At 48.2% G+C, this 21,432-nt stretch overlaps 2 protein-coding genes across 2 annotated transcripts in view; one reads left to right on the forward strand and one right to left on the reverse strand.

Moving 5' to 3' along the window:
- Positions 1-21,432, reverse strand: part of C20H16orf95 (chromosome 20 C16orf95 homolog) — a 90,475-nt gene that overhangs the window by 23,263 nt on the left and 45,780 nt on the right. The gene's annotated exons all lie outside the window — the stretch shown is intronic.
- On the forward strand, positions 14,031-15,187 carry LOC144338150 (large ribosomal subunit protein eL39-like). The gene has a single exon (XM_077986615.1). The coding sequence runs from the start codon at positions 14,896-14,898 to the stop codon at positions 15,121-15,123; it is 228 nt and encodes a 75-aa protein (XP_077842741.1). The 5' UTR covers positions 14,031-14,895; the 3' UTR covers positions 15,124-15,187.

Consider the following 21,432-nt stretch of genomic DNA (forward strand, 5'->3'; position numbering starts at 1 on the left):
AAAAATTATCTGAAACATTTGCAACAAATAGGCACAGGGGAAACTGGACAAATGTGTCCCTCTCTCCACCCTCCTGAAATACATCATGGGGTGCCCTGTTTCACGGCTCCAGGGCAAAAACAAGGAACCCCAAGGGGCGTCCAAAGCAGCCACAGTGAACCTCCCTCCTTCAGTGTCCGTCCTCTCCTCCTTCCTCAGTCTCGTAGATTCACTATCTTCATGCAGCCAGACTGGCTTTATTTCTACCTTTCTTGCTGCGTGCACAGAATGCTTTACACCAAAGGAAAATTATACAGTGCAAACATTTATTCAGAAACCTGGCTTGCAGTGCTACCTCCCTGGAGTACTTGGCCAGGAATGAAAGCCGGGTACACACTGCCGCTGGCGGAGGACAGGAGATGGAATCCTTTGCTCAATATAGTTCCAGCTTTTATGAGGCAGCTTTGGTGGGAATGTGTCAACTTCTCACCTGAAGCCCAGGCTGAAAAGAGCCCTGCCCTACAAAGCCAGGCAAGCGTCGGGGCGCAGAGAAGGGGCAAGAAAATGGGAGGTGGCGGGGGGGTCTTGGTGCCCAAGTGACACCCTCGGGGACTTTCATCTCAGCTTCAAAGGGAAAGAATAAAATGAAAAGGGGGTGGAGATGGACAGCAGTACTCATTGGGTCAGAAGCAGGTGGGTCACTCGTCCTGGACCTTAAGGCCATGGACATGGGGATGTTGGCGCCTCAGCCACACCGTGCAGATGCTTGGAGCAGCCCTGGTTCCAAAATCACGCTCCCCCTCCAACCCTGGCACTGCCTCTCCCTGCTTTATTTTCTCCATTGGTGGGCTTCATCATGTCCCCAGAGATATACCCAAGTCCTAAACCGCTGGTACCTGTGATGTGACCTTATTTGGAAGAGGGTCTTTGCAGATGTGATCAAGTGAAGACAAGATCATACTGGAGGCGGGTGGGCCCTCATCCAACGACTGCTGTCTTTGTAAGAAGAGAGGACACAGACACATGGGGAAGAGGCCACATGGAGACGGAGCCAGGACTGGAGTGACGCAGCCACCATCCGAGGAACGCCAAGGAACAAGAAGCCGAGAAAAGGGCACAGATCAGATTTTCCCCACAGGTTTCAGAGGGCATGCGGCACCTTGAAATGTGACTTCTGGCTTTCTGAACCGTGAAAGAATTGATTCGTGTTATTGGAAGCCCCCTGTTTCTGCAACCACAGGACATGAATCCATGCATGGGGGTTGTTGGCTGAGGAGTGGGGGTCCACGGGAACAAGGTTGGGGGCTGCTGTGGTCACTGCCCGGGACCATGGGCCTGGCACCAAGTGGGCCTCCAAAATTATGTGCTGAGTGGGTGGAGTCTCAGAGGAGGTCAGTTCAACATTTTACAGGGCAACACAGGGGTCCTCCTAGAGCTGGATTTGGGGGGTCTTGAAGCAGTGGCGAGAGAAGGTTACCTGCTCCTCCTGGCATGTCCTTCCTCACTGAGCCCCACGCCGGCTTGGTGTTCTCACACCCCCCCCCCAACACCACAAAACCACAGCGCAGCACCCTCCCCCTCGGGCAGGTGGGCAGGCAGGGCCAGCTTTTCCTTCTTCGCTTTTCCATGTTCCTCTCTCTGACCCTTGCTTGTCTGGTTGATGCATTTGTGCCTGAGAAGCTCCAGAGAGAGGAAGGGATGGAGGCACCAGAGAGCAAGGAGAGAGGATGGCATTTCTGTGCGTGTGGAGCCAGATCACAGCTGCAGCCACTGCGTCTCACCAGAGCCACCACTCCGAAGCTGGCAGGGAACAACCTAAGAGGTGCCCGCGTTGTTAAAGGGGCCATAACAACCAGGAACCAGCCCACTGACACCTCCACTCTGGACTTCTCATCACCAGAACTGTGAGACAATAAATGGCTCTTGTTCTAAGCCTCCAGATGTATGGCGCTTTGCTATGGCAGCCCCGAGACACACAGACACCCCAACCTCAGCTCGGAAGAAGGACCCCTGAGATGCACAGACACCCCAGTCTCGGCTCAGAAGAAGGACCCCACCTGAGGGGCCCAGCCTAGCTGAGCAGGTGCCTCGTTTTGTTACTGCAGCGACTCCTGGGAAGGACCCTCCTTGTGACTGAAGCAACACAGCTCCTCATTGCAACCCTCGATTGTTCCATAAAATGCAAAGCCAGGCCCGGCGCAGTGGCTCATGTCTGTAATCCCAACACTTTGGAAGGCCAAGGCAGGAGGATTGCTTGAGGCCAGAAGTTTGAGACCAGCCTGGGCAACATAGTGAGACCCCATCTCTTAAAAAAAAAAATTTAATTAGGCGGGCATGGTGACACATACCTGCAGCACCAGCTAATCATGAGGTTATGGCAGGAGGATTGCTTGAGCCTAGAAGGTGGAGGTTGCAGTGAGCTGGGATCATGCCACTGCTCTCCAACCTGAGTAACAGAGTGAGACCCTGTCTCAGAAAAAAAAAAAAATTAATTAAAAAATAAAATGCAAAACTGGTGATGTGTAGACATGGGCCAAGCTGTAAACAAGTGGGAGGCCCAGTGGCAGTGGTGAAGCCTGTGGATTCAGGTCTGGCTCAGCCTCCCCAGATGCAGGGTCTCACTGAGCTCAGGGAGCACAGGACCTTCCTCAGAGGTGTTTTGTGAAAGGTCAGCGAGCTCATGCTGATAAAAAGACAGAGTGCAGGGCCCGTCCATTGACAGTGATGCCAATAAACATCAATTCCTGTCATGATTTTTATTCCTGTTATTTTTGAGCCTCCAAAATATTCATACTTTGCCAGGCATGGTGGCTCACGCCTGTAATCCCAGTACTTTGGGAGACTGAGGCAGGAGGATCACTGGAGGCCAGGAGGTCAAGGCTACAGTCAGCTGTGATTTCCACTGCACTCCAGCCTGGGACACAGAGCAAAACCCTGTCTCAAAAAAATAAAAATTAAAACATGTAAGGAAATATTCACATTCTTTGATTCAGCAATCCCACTTTGGGGAATCTACTCCTAAGAAAATAAAACTAAATGCAGGGAGAAAATATGTTATACTGTGCTATTTATGGCTGTATGCTATTGGTAATATTGAAAAGTTAGAAGCAGCTCGAGGTTCAGTAATAGGAATGTGATTAATTCACCTAAGCATCCAACTGATGAACTATCAGGCAGCCACCAAAAATAATTTAAAGATTGTGTAATACCTGGGGAAATGCTTATAATTTCAAGCAAAAGAAGCAAACTATAAAATTGTAACTATGCATACTGAGGCATCAAAAAACAGATACGAGAAAGTAAGACATCACATTTAATAGGGTTGCCTATTGAAAAGATGGAAATGCGTTTCTTTAATGAGTATGTATACTTTAGATAGTAGGTAGAAAAAAGTTTTAAGAGGGGCCAGGCGAGGTGGCTCATACCTATAATCCCAGCACTTTGGGAGGCCACGGTGGGCGGATCACCTGAGGTCAGGAGTTTGAGACCAGCCTGGACAATATGGGGAAACCCCATCTCTACCATATAAAAATCAGCCAGGCGTGGTGGCGTGTGCCTGTAATCCCAGCTACGTGGGACGCTGAGGCAGGAGAATCGCTTGAACCTGGGAGGCGGGGGTCCCAATGAGCCGAGTTCGTGCCAGTGCACTCTAGCCTGGGCGACAGAGTGAGATCTCAAAAAAAAAAAAAAAAAAAACTGTATCAAGATAATTTGAATATACATACTTATCCATACAGAGTACATATATGCATACATATATGCACATTCATAAATATATACCAGATAGATAGATAGATAGATAGATAGATAGATAGATAGATAGATAGATAGATAATGTGAGTCTGTGTGTGTCAATCAGGATTTTATTCCCTCAAGGAAAAGTTACAAATCTTAATTTGAGAAAAAAAAAACATCCCTGAAGGTGGGCTCCAAAAGATCTGTGGAAACAGGTGACCAGTCTGAACACACGAATTCATGAAAATGAGTTTATGAATACGTGATGTAGAGAGGAATGATTTTACACATAGCATGTTCCTGGCAAAGTGTCAGCCATACATTTCAAAATTATTTTTTAATTAATTTCAGCAATAAAAAAGAAAAGAAAAAGTCATGGAGTAATTAAATTCCCTGCCTCTAAGCATTTTCACTTAAATAGATCCATTTGCTTATTAACGGACTCCACAGAAATTCATAGGCTAAAATCATGAGTCCTGAGCTGGTAACCTTGGCCTCACACCACAAACCCCATGGCTCCCAGTTCTGCTCTGGGTTCAGATTTAACTCCCACTGTGGTCCTTGGCAGGTGACTCGGGCCTGGATTTCCACTTCTTTGCAGAGAGAATTAAAAATCATTGTGGATTCTGCTGACAGGGCTGGGACTGGCCACATAGTGCCCACCTGCTGTCCACTTTGGGCAGAGAGGGCAAGGTCGGGGCTCCACACACAGCGCCCACCTGCCACTCACCCACTAAAGACCACAAGCTAGAGAATGTTCCTTCCCGAGCCTCACTTTCCTCTGCAGAAAAGTGGGAGTAACAAAGCACCCCTTATCAAAATGAACGAGACAAAACTGGGGTTGGTGCGTGAGTTGGGAAGGCTAGGAAAAAGTTTAAAAATGTTTTAAAAGATGAAACAGGGGGCCACGTATAGTGGCCCATGCCTGTAATCCCAGCACCTTGGGAGGCTGAGGCCTCAGGGGCTCGAGAGTAGCCTGGGCAACATGGCAAAACCCCGTCTCTACAAAAAAAACAAAAATTAGCCAGGCATGGTGGCATGTGCCTGTAGTCCCAACTACTCAGGAGGCTGAGGTTGGAGAATCCCTTGAGCCCAGGAGGCCAAGGCTGCAGTGAGCTATGATTGCACCACTGTACTCCAGCCTGGGTGACAAAGTGAGACTCTGTCTCAAAAAAGAAAAAAGAAAAAACTGATAAAACTGGGACTCACAGGTCAAAGGTTTACCCCACACTGGACTTCATGCAATGGTTTTTACTTCCTCTTCCCAATTTTTTTTTTTTTTTTTTTTGGTCTTTTATTTTTTCCTTTAAGAGGTGGGTTCTTGCTCCATCACCCAGGCTGGAGTGCAGTGGTGCAGTCTTCAACTCCTAGTCTCAAGCGATCTTCCCACCTCAGCTTCCCAAAGTGCTAGGATTACACATGTGAACCACCATGTCCAGCCTCTAATTATTTTTTTAATATCAGGTTGGTGCAAAAGTAAACCGTGATTACTTTTTACTTTTGTACTGACCTAATAAATGACTCACCAAATGGTTGAGTTTAAGCTTGTGTTTTTCTCTTTGCCAAAGACTGGTTTTGAGTCAACGATCATGGCTGGTTTTATTGGCCACTTACTATATACCAAGTGTTTATCCTATCTTCAGCCACCTACCCCTTTCAGGAGTCCTGTGAGTTCCTGATGTTATTTCCCTATTCAACAGATAGGGAGACCGAGGCTCAGTAAGCAGTAGAACTAGGATTTCAACTCAGGTGGTCAGACCCAAAGCCCCCGAGCTTAACCCATACTCCATGCTACATGGATCTTTCATGAAGGGTCAGGAACAAGGACCTGGGCAAACTCATTCTCTAAACATGAACCCTAATTCCTATTGGGAATCAGTAGGAATCGGCACTGCCACCTTCCTGCCCACTCCCACCTGCCATCAACTCCAGGGTTCTGAGGTTAAGACCCAGACTCGGGAGCCAGGCAGGATTCGAATCCCAGCTACTCGCCGGGCACAGGAGTTCCTGCCTGTAATCCCAGCACTTTGGGAGGTCGAGGCAGGTGGATCACTTGAGGTCAGGAGTTCGAGACCAACCTGGCCAACATGGGCAAAACCCCCTCTCTACTAAAAATAGAAAAATTAGCCAAGCATGGTGGCACGCACCTACAGTCCCAGCAACTTGAGAGGCTGAGGCAGGAGAATTGCTTGAATCCAGGAGGCAGAGGTTGCAGTCAGCTGAGATTGCACCACTGCACACTGCACTCCAGCATGAGCAACAGAGCAAGTCCTTGTCTCAAAAAAAAAAAAAAAAAAAAAAAATTCCCAATTACCATTCACAAGCTATGTGATCTCTGGTGGGTTACTAGGCCTCTCTGTTCTTCCATTTCCCCAGCTCCCAGATAACAATAGTGCCTGCCTCACAGGCTGTTGTGACTATTATCTGAAATAACGTACGTAGAGTGTGCGCAGATCCAGATGGAGATTCAGGGAAGCTACTGAATTCATTCAATGTTTCACACTCCAGGTCTGCGCACCAGCCACCAGGGACACCAGAAAATCCGAGAACAGGATCATCATGGTTGACTTAGACCAGGGGCAGCAAACGTTTTCATAAAGGACCAGATGGTAGAAATCTGTGGGCCTCCAAAATAATTGGAGGTTGGTCGTGGTAGCTAAGCCCTGTGGTCCCAGCACTTTGAGAGACCAAGACATGAGGATCACTTGAGCCTAGGAATTCCAGGCTGCCATGAGCCGTGATCATGCCACTGCACTCCAGCCTGGGTGACAGAGCGAGACCTCATCTCAATCAATGAATCAATCAATAACAATAATACTTGGGAAGAGGAAGTAAAAGTTTCCATCAAAACTACTCAACCCTGGACCCCAGAGTAAACTTGAAAACCGAGTTCTCAGCCATGATGGCCTAGGGGGTCAGACACACTCCTTATACCCCTCCCTCACTAGCCATGATCTCGCTTTCTCCCCTAAGGGCTAAACAGAAAGAGTCCTTACAAAACAGAAAGCAGTCCTTACAAAAGCCATCCACCTACCACTTGAGGCTGCTCCTCCTTTATGCCTGATAAGAGACCACCAACCACGGAGTGGTTCTGGCCAGTGTGTGGAGGATGCGCAGTGAGGGTTTTCCTGTCCTCCACTTCACCTTTGACGTCAGAGTGCTGAAAACTCCACCCTCAGATTATGCCAAGGCCGCCATTTTTTCTACATGGCGCCCATGAAGGAGCATGAAGCTCAATTGTGCATATGTGTGTTTCTCCTTTCATAAATACTCATGACTCCTCCTATAGCGTATTGAATATGTATATTTGGCCTCCCTGCTCTACATAAATTCCTGTTCCCTTCTCCCCTCCCTTGAAGTGTCTGTTTCTGCTTCCCAGCCTGTCAGAATGGTCACTCTGCAGGCTGTAACCCTTTATGAGAAATAAAGCTCTCCTTCCCAAATTAAGCAAACAAACAAACAAAAACTACTCAACCCTGTTGCTGTAATGCAAAAGCAGACACAGCCCCTCAATGAATAAGGGTGGCTGCATTCCAGTAATACTTCACTTATGAATGGGGGCTGCAGGGTCAGACAGGTCATGGTCTGTATTAGCTCGTTCTCACATTACTATAAGGAACTACCTGAGACTGGGTAATTTATGAAGAAAAGAGGTTGAATTGACTCACAGTTCCATAGGCTGTACAGGGAGCATAACTGGGGAGGCCTCAGGAAACTTAGAGTCATGGCAGAAGGCGAAAGGGAAGCAGGCACATCTTCACAGGGCAGCAGGAGAGAGAGAGGCAAGAGGGAGGTGCTACACACTTTCGAACAACAAGATCTCATGATAACTCACTATCATGAGAACAGCAAGGGGGAAGTCCGCCCCCATGATCCAATCACCTTCCACCAGGCCCCTCCTCCAACACTGAGGATTACAATTTGACATGGGATTTGGGTGGGGACCAAACCATACCGTAGGCCAGCAGTGGGGCTGGGTGCCCTGAGGGACAGTTTTGGCAGAAAGGAAAAGGAGGGATGGATACTGGGTAAAGTAGTAACAGAATATGCCATAACCACCGAGCTAAATCTGTGTGCCAGGAGATGCACAGCACAGCAGACAACCAGAACCAGGCATTGCCCAGTGGAGGAAGACCCCTGCCAGGGGTTCACGGTGCTCACAGGAAAGGAGAGGCTGTCACAGGAAGACACCCTTTCTCCATGCTGCTCCCAGGATTCTCCACACACCCAGTTCCAGGTCTGCCTTCTGGGATGGAAACTTGGCATCTAACAACACAGGCAACCATGGCACGAAGCCTGCCCACTGGGCAGTTGGGTGCAGACGGGGCACTGAAAGATATGGCTCCTTCCACAGCTTAGGCCTCCCACAAGGGGCTTTTTCCATCACTTTACACCTGGGGCAGACTTGCGTCAAACTCACCAAGTGCCTTCCAGCCTCAGAGTCTTCGCACATGCTATCCCTCCTACTGGCCCACACTGTTCCCCCAACTTACAACATCCTTTCCTCTGCTCTTCACCAGCCATCTCCTTCCATCCTCAGGTTCAGCATAAGTATGACTTTCCAGGGACAACTTCCCAGGGCGCAGACACCAATCCCACCCTCTACTAGCTTAGGGCTCCCTTTCACAAACTCCCGCGCACCTGCACCTTCCCCTTATAATTCTTTTTTTTTTTTTTTTTTTTTTTTTTTTTTGAGACGGAGTCTCGCTCTGTCGCCCAAGCTGGAGTGCAGTGGCCGGATCTCAGCTCACTGCAAGCTCCGCCGCCCGAGTTTACGCCATTCTCCTGCCTCAGCCTCCCGAGTAGCTGGGACTACAGGCGCCTGCCACCTCGCCCGGCTAGTTTTTTTTTTTGTATTTTTTAGTAGAGACGGGGTTTCACCGTGTTAGCCAGGATGGTCTTGATCTCCTGACCTCGTGATCCACCCGTCTCGGCCTCCCAAAGTGCTGGGATTACAGGCTTGAGCCACCGCACCCGGCCTCCCCTTATAATTCTAACCACATTGTGGTTCTACAGCATTTGTCCATCTCCCCTCCTGGGCTCAAGCCTATGTAAGCTGGGACCACGCTGGTCTTATTCTCTGGGGTTTCCCCAGTTCCTAGCACAAAGTCTGACGTAGATATTTGTTGAATAAATGTGCAAGCAGAATTCTCTGATTCCAAAGATGATGCTGAAGCTCAGCAGCATTACATCAAAACGAAAAGTAATGTTTTCACCTTGTTTTCTCTTATATCTTCCCATTTTCTTGCTTTCCAAATTTAGAAAGCTAGGTAAAGTGAGTTCACATAAAGGACTAATCTCTTTATTTAAAAAAAAAAAAAAGTTTTTCAGTGACTGGTACATTTAATTAGCATCAAAAAAATAGTTACATTATACATTTTATAAAACTACTAATCCACATGTGTGCAAATTTGCCTCTAAGGACAACTTACTATTTTTACGATATGCTTTCAATATTTCCCCATTGTTCCAAAGTAATATTTTTTGTTATTAAAATATATAATAAAGTTCTCGAGAAATAAAAAAAAAACCAGGGTCACTCTAGGCAAATAAAAGTGAAAGACTAAGAACGTACATGACCACTTTTCTTTTTTTTTTTTCTTTGTCTTTGACAAGGAAAGGGTCTGAAATTAATTTTACCTTCTTGATTAAAAAAATACCTTGAAATGGTCCTAGGCAGGCTTTACGTCGAACTTGAACTTGTCACGCTGCTTCAGCTTTCTTTCCACAAAATCAAGAGGCTCAACTGATCCTATTCTGGGAAGACACAGTGGTGTGCAGGCCAGTGTCCAACAAACGGCTCTTAAGTCAGGGAACCCTGATTTGCAGCATTTGCCAATTGCTGTGGTATGAATGCCACCAGCCCGGCTGATTTCACACAGACATGACATGATGTACACACTCCAGAGAGGTATCCTGCGCCAGCTCCCAGACTGCCGGCAGAACACATCAAAGGGATGCCATGTGAGGGGGTCTATAATCTCCTGCCCAGTTCACTATGCTTAGTAATTGTTCCATAAATGTTAGATTCTATCATTGGATGCTGACCCATTCTTTTCTTCCTTTTTTTTTTTTTTGAGACAGGGTCTTGCTCTCTTGCCCAGGCTGGAGTGCAATGGCATGATCACATCCCACTGCAGCCTAGACCTCCCAGACTCATGCGATCCTCCCACTTCAGCCTCCCAAATAGCTAGAACTACAGGCGTGCATCACCATCTCCAGCTTATTTTTGTATTTTTTTTCTGGAGATGGGTCTTGCTGTGTTGCTCAGGCTGGTCTCAAACTCCTGGGCTCAAGGGATCCTCCTGCCTCAGCCTCCCAATGTACTGGGATTACAGGTGTGTGAGCCACTGTGCCTGGCTGGTGACCCATTCTTTAGTAACTGTTCTTGTGGGGAGGAATCTGACGCCCTGGTGCGTTCTCATGCACTATGCCAACCAGCCTGCCAGGGCATTCCCTGAGCACTGGGCACAAGGAAAGCTGGACCACCAGCTCTGGGGCTTGGCAAAAGGGGGCCCTCAGTGGAAGGCTGAGTCCTGCTGCTTGCCCTGAGCCAGGGAAGCCCAGAATGTCTCAGAAGGAGATGCAAAGGGCATCGGGCATCCTGGAACCCATAAAGCTTCTAGGGTCTGACACTGCAAACCACATCATCAGGAGGGCAGGACTTGGCGTCCGGTGAACTGGGATGGAAGGGCTTTTTTTTCTGTCCCCACCTTGCCACGTACTGTGTGACCCTGGGTGAGTCGGCAGCTCTTCCCCTCTGAGCCTCAGTTACCTCGTTTGTAAAAGAGAGAGGCCCACTGCAGAACTGTGAAGGTTGTGAGAGAAAACGTAGGGGAAGCACGTGGCTGAGATTCAAAGAGCCCCAAACCACCCAGAGGCAGTGCAGGATTCAGATGGCGCTGTCCATCCCTGGAGTCAGCACCAGCCCCACTAAGCCACGCAGACATAGGCCTCCCCAGGAACTAAGGATGAGGGACACAGAAGGAGTCGTAAACACCATGGTGTGGAAAATGGTTCGTGCTGTGGCTTCAGAGCACCCGAAACATGGCTGGAACTGAGACAGACCTCAGAGTAAGTCACACACTGGATTTCAAAGGCTTCATATGAAAAAAAGAATGTAAATATCTCATTAATATTCTACTGTTGCTTACATGTGGACAGGGTAATATTTTGGATATGATGAGTTAAATAAAATATATTATTAAAATTAATTTCAGCCAGGCGCAGTGGTTCACACCTGTAATCCCAGCACTTTGGGAGGCCGAGGCGGGCAGATCACTTGAGGCCAGGAATTTGAGACCAGCCTGAGCAACATAGAGAAACCCCATCTCTACTAAAAATACAAAAATTAGCCAGGCATGGTGGCAGGTGCCTGTAATCCCAGCTACTGAGGAGGCTGAGACAGGAGAATCACTTGAACCCAGGAGGCAGAGGTTGCAGTGAGCCGAGATCTTGTGCCACTGCCTTCCAGCCTGAGCAACAGAGTGAGGCTCCATCTCTAAATAAATAAATAAACAAACGTAATTTCACTTTCACTCTTTAGAATGTGGCTGCTGAAAAATTTAAAATCACACGTATGGATCATATTATGTCTCTATAGGACGGTGCTGGGGTAGACAGACCATGGATTCAAACCACTTGCATCATGTACTGTGTGACCCTAGGCAACTGCCCCCGCATGCCCAGCTTCCTGATCTATACCTGACAGCTGTTCCGCAGGCTCCACCACCTGGAAAAGAGTGCTTCCAAATGGGCCCTTCCCCCAGGTGTGTCTGATGGACTCCTCTCTGGGAAAAGCTCTTTCCTTCCCTCTCATCTTGGCAAGCCCTGGGGACTCACAAAGCCTTTGTTTGCTGAAGAACTGACTGGCAGGGAGACACTAGGCAAGAAAAACAAATAGGGCCCCCTCCACATGGTTATTTAAGAGAAACAGTGAAAACAAACAAGAGAAGAAAGAAGTAGTCAAGAGAAATCCAAGTCATTAATGAGGCGCCCTTAGAAATCACTCCAAGCTCCAAGTGGGAGGGAGAGGAGCAAAGGAGAAACCAGGTGGAAGAAAGGGGCTATAAAGATGCGGAAGGAAATCGAGCAGGGAGAAACCAGGCGAATCTGGAGGAAGGCACACCCAGCTCAGGTGGGAGGAGGAAAATGGTCTCCACGTTTGGAAGTAATTACTTAAACATTTTGCACCTTTCAAAACAACAGACAGCAACTTCCAATTCCAAATATCTTTGTACTCCCCTGTTGCAGAGCCTATTGGCCTCTAAACCCAGCAGGCTGAGAGCAGCTTTCAGCACTAGCTCTGCCAAAACTGAAGGAAAATATCTCAGCCTGGGCTTGAAGAGAGGGGCATTCCACTGGGGTCCCTCCATGTGCCACCCCAGGCTGAGACCATGGAGAGAGAATGCAAGGATGGTTTGTCTGCTGCCACTGGGATGGAACCAGCTGGAACCCACTCACATCCTACACCAGCAAGTAGATGCATTGTGATGGATGAGGGTCAAGAACCTGCCCCCAGCCTGTGTCCTGGAGTGGGAGGGGCTTCAGTGGAGCCCCGGAGTCTTCTGGGGTTGGGAGGGTGGAATAAAGCCAGCTGAGCCTCACAGCAAAAGCTGCTATCTAAAGAAGCCTTTGTCAGGGGCAGTCTATGCAGACTTTGACAAGCAGAAATAGAGTCCTACATCCTATGATGTCAGGAGGGAATCCCCTGCACCATACACCACCTGGAAATGCTGTCTCAAAAGACACTGACCTATAAGGTCAGGTGAAATCCTTCATTTGGCCTGCTTTTTCAAGAGACTGATTAAGACCCTGCCCATGCCAAGCTAATAAAACGTAGGTTCCTCTCTGCCTTGGCTCTGCTCCCTCTTGTAGGCCCCATGCTGATTACCAGCTTCCAAGGGAGGGGGCAACACCAGCTGGGCCCAGGGAGTTTCCCAGAGTGCACTGCCCTGAATGTACCCCATCACCTCATCCTGGCAGGTGCCTGCTCTCCCTCCTCCTGATCCTGCAGAAAAGGCTTCCCTGACTCTCCTGCTTCCTCTGGGCTAAATCTTCCCCTTGCTCCACTGGCTCCAGCACAGTTGTGGGTGCCCTCTGCCTTCTGCAGCATAATTAGTTATGGATTTGTTCATTTCTACAGCTGGCTGTCAGCTCCTGGGAAGACCATGGGTGCCTTGATCTAAACCATCTTGGCATTTGCTTACTGAAGGTGCTGAATACAAACTGGGCGAGTGAACGAATGAATGAGTAAAAGAAAATTGACGAGGGGACAGTTCAGAGTCATTTTGAGCTCTTCCTGTTTAACAAGGAGCACAGGGATGAAGAGCACAGACTCCCATGCAGTGGTCTGGCTTTGAACCCGCTCCCCACCACTGTGTGACCTTGGGCAAGGTACTTAACATCTCTGTGCATAATTATAGTACCCATTTCTTGAGGTAGGAGTAACCTAGTTGCTCTCTTTGAAGCACTTAAAGCAGTGCCAGACACACGGTAGGTCCAGGGAAATGGAGGAGTGTCAGCTCTGATTATTCCATTTGCACAAAGAACACAAAACCAAGTGCTGTTTAAAAAATTCTGATGTCGGCCGGGCGCAGGGGCTCACGCCTGTAATCCCAGCACTCCGGGAGGCTGAGGCGGGCGGATCACGAGGTCAGGAGATCGAGACCATCCTGGCTAACACGGTGAAACCCCGTCTCTACTAAAAATACAAAAACTTAGCTGGGCATGGTGGCGGGCACCTGTAGTCCCAGCTACTCGGAGGCTGAGGCAGGAGAATGGCGTGAACCCAGGAGGCAGAGCTTGCAGTGAGCCGAGATCACACCACTGCACTCCAGCCTGGGTGACAAAGCGAGACTCTGTCTCAAAAAAAAAAAAAAAAAAAATTCTGATGTCAATCCCAATAGCCCATTTTGAGCTCACTGCCTTAACACAGAAGGCAAAGAGTTAAACCCTTCAGCCTCAGGAAAAAGGGATTAGCAGTGGTGTGTCTGTTTAGTTACTCAGCTCCCTACCTCTCCAGAGAAAAATATCTTGAAAGATTAGATTATGTAGCTCGGACTTCGGGGCCACAGTGGAGAGAGGGGGCTGCTGTCACCTCCCAGCTAAGCCGAGTGCTGGAGGCTAATTTCCCGTAGGTGGTCTGGCCAGATTTCCTGGAGGCCACGGGCTGTAGCAAACAGCCTTTCCTGTCCCCCCAGGGATTACAGCGTGAAAGCACTTTTTAAACCTTAAATTAAAAAACTGAAAGGCCGTGTCCATTCTGCCAACTCTGCGTATTTAATTTTTAAAACAGCAGCACATCACGTGTGCTTGAAAGTGACGGACCCCTGCCCTGGACGATTGAAAAGCATTCGCCTTCATGAAAAACAATTCAAGTGGAGTGACATGCGCCTGACGAAATGGGCGTCTTTCCTCTTCTGGAACCTTCTTCACTTCTCCAGGTGTTAGGGCCGTGGTGGGCGTTTACGAGGGACGTTTGGAAATCATTCATACTGTGATATTATAACCTTTCAAGGTTGCCATGGCATAGTACCCCTAGAATAGGAAAGTGTCCTTGTTCCAGGCATAAAATCAACCACGGGCATGAAGCAGAGACACGGCACTTTCTGTTGAAGACTGTGGTTGTCCTGTGTGACCATGGGCATGTTCTTCAGACTCATGGCAACAGCCAGAGAAACCCACATGGAGCAAAGATCAAACATGGAGCAGAGAAGCTACAACCCATGATGGCTGAAATTTAAAGCTCATAGATGAAGCACCACAAAACCCCAATTCCAGCCTTCACTCTCCACTTCTGAGCTGTGTGACCCTGGGCCAGTTTCTTGACTTCTCTGAGTCTCCAGTTCCTTATCTGTTTGATGATAGAAATATCCTTACCCGTTTTACAGGTTTGCAGTGAAGATTCAGTGAGACCTTGGACCTGAAGATGTTTTATAAACTGTTACACAACATTCAGATGGGAGCTGTTATTGTTCTTACCCAGAAAATGGATTTGTTTGTTCTCTTTTCATTCATGCCCGGGAATGACCCAGATATACCACTTCTCACTCACTCACTGTGAGTGTAGAGAGTGAAGCTTCATAGGAAAGAAGGTCAGTCTCAGAAATCTATGGAGTAGCCACCCACCGCTCTTCCTTTCTCTGCCATTGTGGTGTGTGCTTGACTCCACTTCTTGCCATGTCTTCTCATGAGACTTTCAGAATTAAGCAATTCCTGGCCAAGAAACAAAAACAAAATCGTCCCATTCCTCAATGGATTCAGATGAAAACTGGTAACAAAGTCAGGTACGACTCCAAAAGGAGACACTGGAGAAGAACCAAGCTGGGTCTATCAGGAATTGCACGTGAGATGGCACACATACTTCTGCTGTCTGAAGGTCACAATCATGTTACCATATCAAGCTGAAAATGTCACCACTGTCTGGAGAGTCAGACATGTTTTACTGGGAATTTCTTTTTCTCTGAATCTGTTATGAACACGTTGTTTGCCTAGGTTTAGTAATAAATACACAAGACCTTTCATTTCCAAAAAAAATGAAATCTATGCAGTGATTCCCCTGCTTGAGACTCATTTAAAGTCTATTGTGCATTGGCCAGGTGTAGTACAGTGTTCCTTTAGAGTCCTGTCCTGGCCGGGCACAGTGGCACACGTCTGTAATCCCAGCACTTTGGGAGGCTGGGACAGGCAAATCAGTTGAGGTCAGGAGTTCAAGACCAGCCTGGAAAACATGGCGAAACCCCGTCTCTACTAAAAATACAAAAATTAGCTGGGTGTGATGGCGCCTGTAATCCCAGCTACTCAGGAAACTGAGGCACAAGAATCGCTTGAATCCGGGAGGCAGAGGTTGCAGTGAGCCAAGACCATGCCACTGCACTCCAGCTTGGGCAACAGAGTAAGACTCTATCTCAAAAATAAATAAATATATATATATTTTTTTTTTAATAAAATAAAATAAAAATCCTATCCCGAACCAGTCTGAGATGCTGTCAGGTCCCCTCTTGAACAAGCCCATGCTCCATCCACTGCCCTATCAGAGCTCATGCCCTGAGCCCCTACACACCTTACCTATCTCCCCAGGGCCAGGTAAACCTGACAGCTAGGGACAGCCCTATGCTCTGGAGCCCATGAAATTTTTCAAATTGGTCCACAGGAGCCCACAAAAACTAGTTAAGTCCACTCCACTGACCACACGTAAGCTGCTGGCTATAGCTGCTCACTGTTACCCATCCCTGGGTGCAGTCCCCTGCATGGTCCTCCCTGGCAGCCAGCTCCCATTTGCAGCTGTAAGTAATAGTGTCCTGTCCTATCAGGGTATCATGTCCTGCCATCAAAAAATTTTAAATCTTATCAAACACTCAGGTTCTCAAAGCGACGTAAACCAAGACTTCCGCTGTTGTGCTTTTTAATAATGGCAAATCAATTAGAAGTCAACTTGATGTCCATCAAAATTCAATGTTACCTCTGGACATTAAAGAGTACAGGGCAGACAGACGTGGGGAGAAATCCTAGATATTTTGTGAAATGGGAAGGAAAAACTAAGTTCCAGCATCATATGCCTGGAGCCTGTGAGCTGTGGAATGAGGGGACCATTTTTGTTCATTATTCAATCTTCAGCTCCCAGCTTTACACCTGACACACAACAGGTGCTAGGAAATACCAGTGAACCCATTAATAGGTATGGGATTTTTCCACTGATGCGGCAACCTATGAGAAAAGGCTTACTCTCCATACACGTGCAGAAGTGCCCAGGAAGGAGCCACCTAAACCATTCAGGTTTCAATTATCTGGGGAGGATAGGGGGTATCACCTTTTTCTCTGAACTTCAGAATTATTTGAATGTTTAACCTTGAAGATATATTACTGCATGGCTTGTATAATCTATAAAACAATCTATAAAGAAATAAAGACTCCACCCTCACCAAAAAAAAAGGAGAAAGAAACACATTTGTGATTAATACCCTCTGTTGAATCACAAGAATTCAGGAGTCATTAGAAAGAGTCATTAAGGACCCATAATTTAAAAGTAAAATTTAAAATTCCAAGAAGAAATCTGTGCCACACCCTTCCCTTCTCCAACCTTCCAGGAGTGAGGAACTGATAAGACAACTAAAATAAAGAATTACTATGTATTAATCAATAACGAATAATGAATCAATGAATAAGGGGCTGAAGCTAGAAATCAGAGCACTCCCAGCTTTGCCTTTGTATTGTTATCAACCAAGATCACTTTGGTTAATAATAAAAGGCTCAAAATACACAGATGCAGCGAATCCTGGCACAGAGCCTTACAGGAATGAGAATGCAGTGGCCCACTTCTCTCTCATTCCTTCAAAGCCTGTGTACAAGAAGAATGGAGAGGTAAGAAGGAAAGTAATTTCCCTCCCCTCTACCTAAGCAAGGGGTATCCCCAACGTACAGAGAGGAAACTCTGGCGAGCAACATTGCTCTTTATTACAGCATGATAGGCTGGGTGCAGTGGTTCATGCCTGTAATCCCAGTACTTTAGGAGGCCAAGGCAGAAGGATCACTTGAGCCCAGGAGTTCGAGACCAGCCTGGGCAACATGGCGAAATGCCATCTCTACCAAAAAATGCAAAAATTAGCCAGGCGTAGTGGCGCACACCCGTGGGACCAGCTGTTCAGACGGCTGAGGTGGGAGGATCACTGGAAGGCAAGGCCGCAGCAAGCCGTGACTGGGCCGCTGTACTCCAGCCTAGGTGATGGAGCGAGACCCTGCCTCAAAATAACTAAATAAATAAGAACATTTTATTCTCAGTATTTTTCTTTTCATACACACACATACACAATACATGTGCCCACATACACACACATACACAATACATGTGCCCACATACACACACATACACAATACATGTGCCCACATACACACACAAATACATGTGCCCACATACATACACACACATACACCAAAGAACTTCTAAAGCAGATTAATTCCAAAACCAAGGTTAGGAAGGAAATCCCCTAGGACACTGCTCATGTTTGATGTTGGTTTTCTGTTTGTTTCTCTTAGAGCTCTCACAATCTCTTTCCTGAACAATGGGTGAAACATTTTGGGGGATCCGGCAAGGAGATCTTCCACTGGCTTTTAGTCAAAAGCTGAGCCAACAGACATTCCAGCAGCAACAGACCCAACCACCAACAGACCCATTGTTGGACAAGTACCTACTACGGATTTGCAAACCGGCACAGCCACGCCCCAAACGCACGCTGTGCACTCCTGGGACCACGCTGCGGGTGAGCAGAGCTGCAAGTCTGCAAGTCCCCAGATAATCCCTTAACTGCCCAGTTCTCGCTGGAAAACCCCCAGCTGCATCTCAGATTGAACCTTAGAAGCATCTTCTCCTTCTCCCATTCCAACTCTCCCACTCATGACCCCTTCCCCACACGAACCTTCTCATCCCTCTCCAAGTGCATCCCCGTGTTGGGGCTTTTGTATCTTTGGTGAATTCTGCCATCTGGCCCAAGCCTTTGGAGGCATCCAGGAGGCTTTGGAGGGGAGGATATTTGATAAATGATAGTTGCTTTAAATGAGCCAGAACAAGACACAGACGGAGACTTCCCATGGAAAGCTGAGATGTCACTGAGAAATGTTTATTCCTAGAAGACAGTGGTGACACAGTACCCAGCCACCTGTCAGTCAGTGATGCAGGGTTGGTGGCTCTGAAATGTTGGGTCTCCCCAGCCCAGACACACACGGCTGTCTTCCAGCAACTGCTTCTCCGAAACTAATCATGCGGGTCCATTAGAAGCTGCCATGCTCTTGAAGGAGCCCCCACCACGTTCTGCCAGCCTCAGCTCCAGAGGTGTTGGTGGCCTGAGGACGCTGGTCATGGAGGAAAACGAGGCAGGAGTGGAGATGCCACGGAGTCTGGCAGTTTTGAGACCCTTCCTGCAATCTGGTTGCTCAGCCTCAGCTTCCATTCTAGGAACTACTCACTGCCTCGCCTCAATCTTGTTTCTGTCACTTACACCCAAAGTGTTCTGTTGATTCCAGGGGTTTTATTGTGGTAAAATATACATAATGTAAAATTTAGGCTGGACATGGTGGTTCATACCTGTAATATCAGCACTTTGGGAGGCCAAGGTAGGTGGACTGCTTGAGCCCAGGAGTTCAAGACTAGCCTGGCTCATGCCTATAATCCCAGCACTTTGAGAGGCCAAGGAGGGCAGAAGCAAGCAGATCACTTGAGGTCAGGAGTTTGAGACCAGCCTGGCCAACAAGGTGAAACCCGTCTCTACAAAAAGAAAAAAATATATACAAAAGATTAGCTGGATGTGATGCATGCCTGTAATCCCAGCTACTTACGAGGCTGAGACAGGAGAATTGCTTGAATCTAGGAGGACGAGGTTGCAGTGAGCTATCATGCTATCGCACTCCAGCCTGAGCTACAAGAGCAAAACTCTGTCTCAAAAAAAAAACAAAAAACAAAAAACAAAAAACCAACCTGGGCAACACAGGGAAACCCCACCTCTATCAAAAAAAAAAAAAAAAAAAAAAGCTGGGATGTAGTGGCACACACTTGTTGTCCCAGCTACCTGGGAGGCTGAGGCAGGAGGATCACCTAAGCCCAGGGAGGTTGAGGCTGCGGTGAGCCACGATCACACCACTACACTCCAGCCTGCCAGACACAGTAAGACCCTGTCTCAAAAAAAATCTATCATTCTAACTATTTTTAAAATGTAGAAGTACGTGGCATTTAGCCCATTTACAAAGCCACGCCACCATTGCCACCCTCTAGTTGTAGAACATTTTCATCACCCCAAAAGGACGCTCACTCCCTGAGCAGCCACTTCCTGGCCCCACTCTCCCAGCCCCTGAAACCACTCACCTGCTTCCCGCCACTGTGGCTTTGCCTGTTCTGGACATTTCATTCCAACGGAGTCATACGGCATGTGGTCTTTTGTTCAAATCCAGTTTTAGGGCAGTCCTAGAGCAGCACTCGCCACTCAGTCGGAGGTGGTTTCCCCCTCTGACAAGGTCCCCTTGGGAGTCCTGGCTGCCCAGTCCCTCAGCCTCACCAAGGGCACTTTGCTAAGGCAGGTGGGTGGAGTGGATGGCCAGGTTCCTATGAAGCCATATCAGAGTCTGAGTCCTCCCTCTTCTCTTTCATTCACTGAATACATGTAAGCATCTATTTGACACCCACTACATGCCAGGTGCTGTATGCGATTACATGAGATGAATAAGGTGCGGTCACCAACTTCAAAGATCTCAGTAGCCCGGGAGGTCAGGGGGCAGGGGGTTTGGGTCTGTTTTCCCATTTCTTTGAGCTTCTGTCCTAATCTGTGCAAGGGGCCGATCCCCTGGCCTTACAAAACTGTTTTGGCATTTCCATGGGGTAATGTGCAGGTCCAGGACTAGGGTGAAGCAAGAGAGGTGCCCACCGCTGCAAAATTTAAGGAGGTACTCTCAAAGCCATGCAATGCAGGGTTGACACCTGAGAACACGCGTCACCTCCAGTTTTACACCTAGGTGCCTCACTGTCCTGGCCCTGGCTGGGCCCTAACAAGGTGTGCACACACAGCAGTGCCCTGCACAGCAGGCTGCCAATGACAGCTTCCTCCAGGCCTGGCATCTCACCACAGACTGTCCTCCTTCTCTTTGAACATAATCATCTCAGCAAGCCTATGAGACATCTCGGTCTCTTAACTTCCTTCCTACAGATGAGCCTCAGAGAGGTTTAGGAGCTTCCCTAAAGCCACAGAGCATGTGAGGGGCCAGCCTGGAGTATGAGCCCAACTCCACCTGGCCCCCAAGCAGAAGCTTGTCCTCCTAAGAATGAAAGCACTCATCCTATGTAGTGCCCCAAAGTGGGGGACCTTTCTGAGGGCTTCACCTGCATAACGCATCCCCACCCCCTGCTCCCCACCCTCCGATGAGACAACTGCTAATTTCACCCCCCTTTTACACCTGCAGCCCGGTGGGTAGGGGGTCAGTCAGCTGGCTCAGGTACAAGTTCACAAGGGGAGGAGCTGGGTGGGGACCTGACGATGAGGCTGCACGGTCCCCCAGCATCTTCTGCATTTGGCCCACATACAATGCCACCTGCTCTGAGTAGATATTCGGGGCTTGCCGCCATTGAGTTAGCCTTGGTCCATAAGAGGTCATCATGACCCACTCAGAATTTCACTGCCTGAGACGCCCTCTCCCAGGACCCTGCCCAAGGCAGTGACTGTGGGCGTTATAGCCTGTGTCTACTGAAGGGGGTGTGTCCACCAGGGAATTCACCTGCAGTGGCGTGTGTCCTGAATGAACATGCACACGCCACTGCCCACACACATGCACGCACATGAACATGTGTGTATTGGAAAGCAACCCAAAATCCCTAGGAGACCTAGAGAGGCGTGGAGAACACATTTCTGATGTTTGCAGACACCCAGTGGCCAGAGACCACTGTTATACAGCTCTAGCCTGAAGCCCTTGCTCCTCTCAGCCAGTGTCAGCCACAGCTCTCCAGAGAAACAGAACTAACAGGAGGTTTAATATGTGCATGCACGTGTGTGTGGAGAGCGAGAGAGAGATGTTTAGGAATTACCGTGGAGGCGGGCAAGTCTGAAATTCACAGGGCAGGCCGGCAGGCTGGAAACCCAGGCAGAAGCTGATGCTGCGGTCTTGAAGCAGAATTCCTCCATCCCAGAAAAACCTCGGAGTTTGCTCATAAGGCCTTCCTCTGATTGGATGAGGCCCACCCAC

This window comes from Macaca mulatta, chromosome 20 (genome assembly GCF_049350105.2).
Source record: "Macaca mulatta isolate MMU2019108-1 chromosome 20, T2T-MMU8v2.0, whole genome shotgun sequence".
NCBI lineage: Eukaryota > Metazoa > Chordata > Mammalia > Primates > Cercopithecidae > Macaca > Macaca mulatta.

What these genes read in the sequence shown, in the direction of transcription:
- LOC144338150 (XM_077986615.1), top strand. Translation starts at nt 14,896, where the DNA reads ATGTCTTCTCATGAGACTTTCAGAATTAAGCAATTCCTGGCCAAGAAA.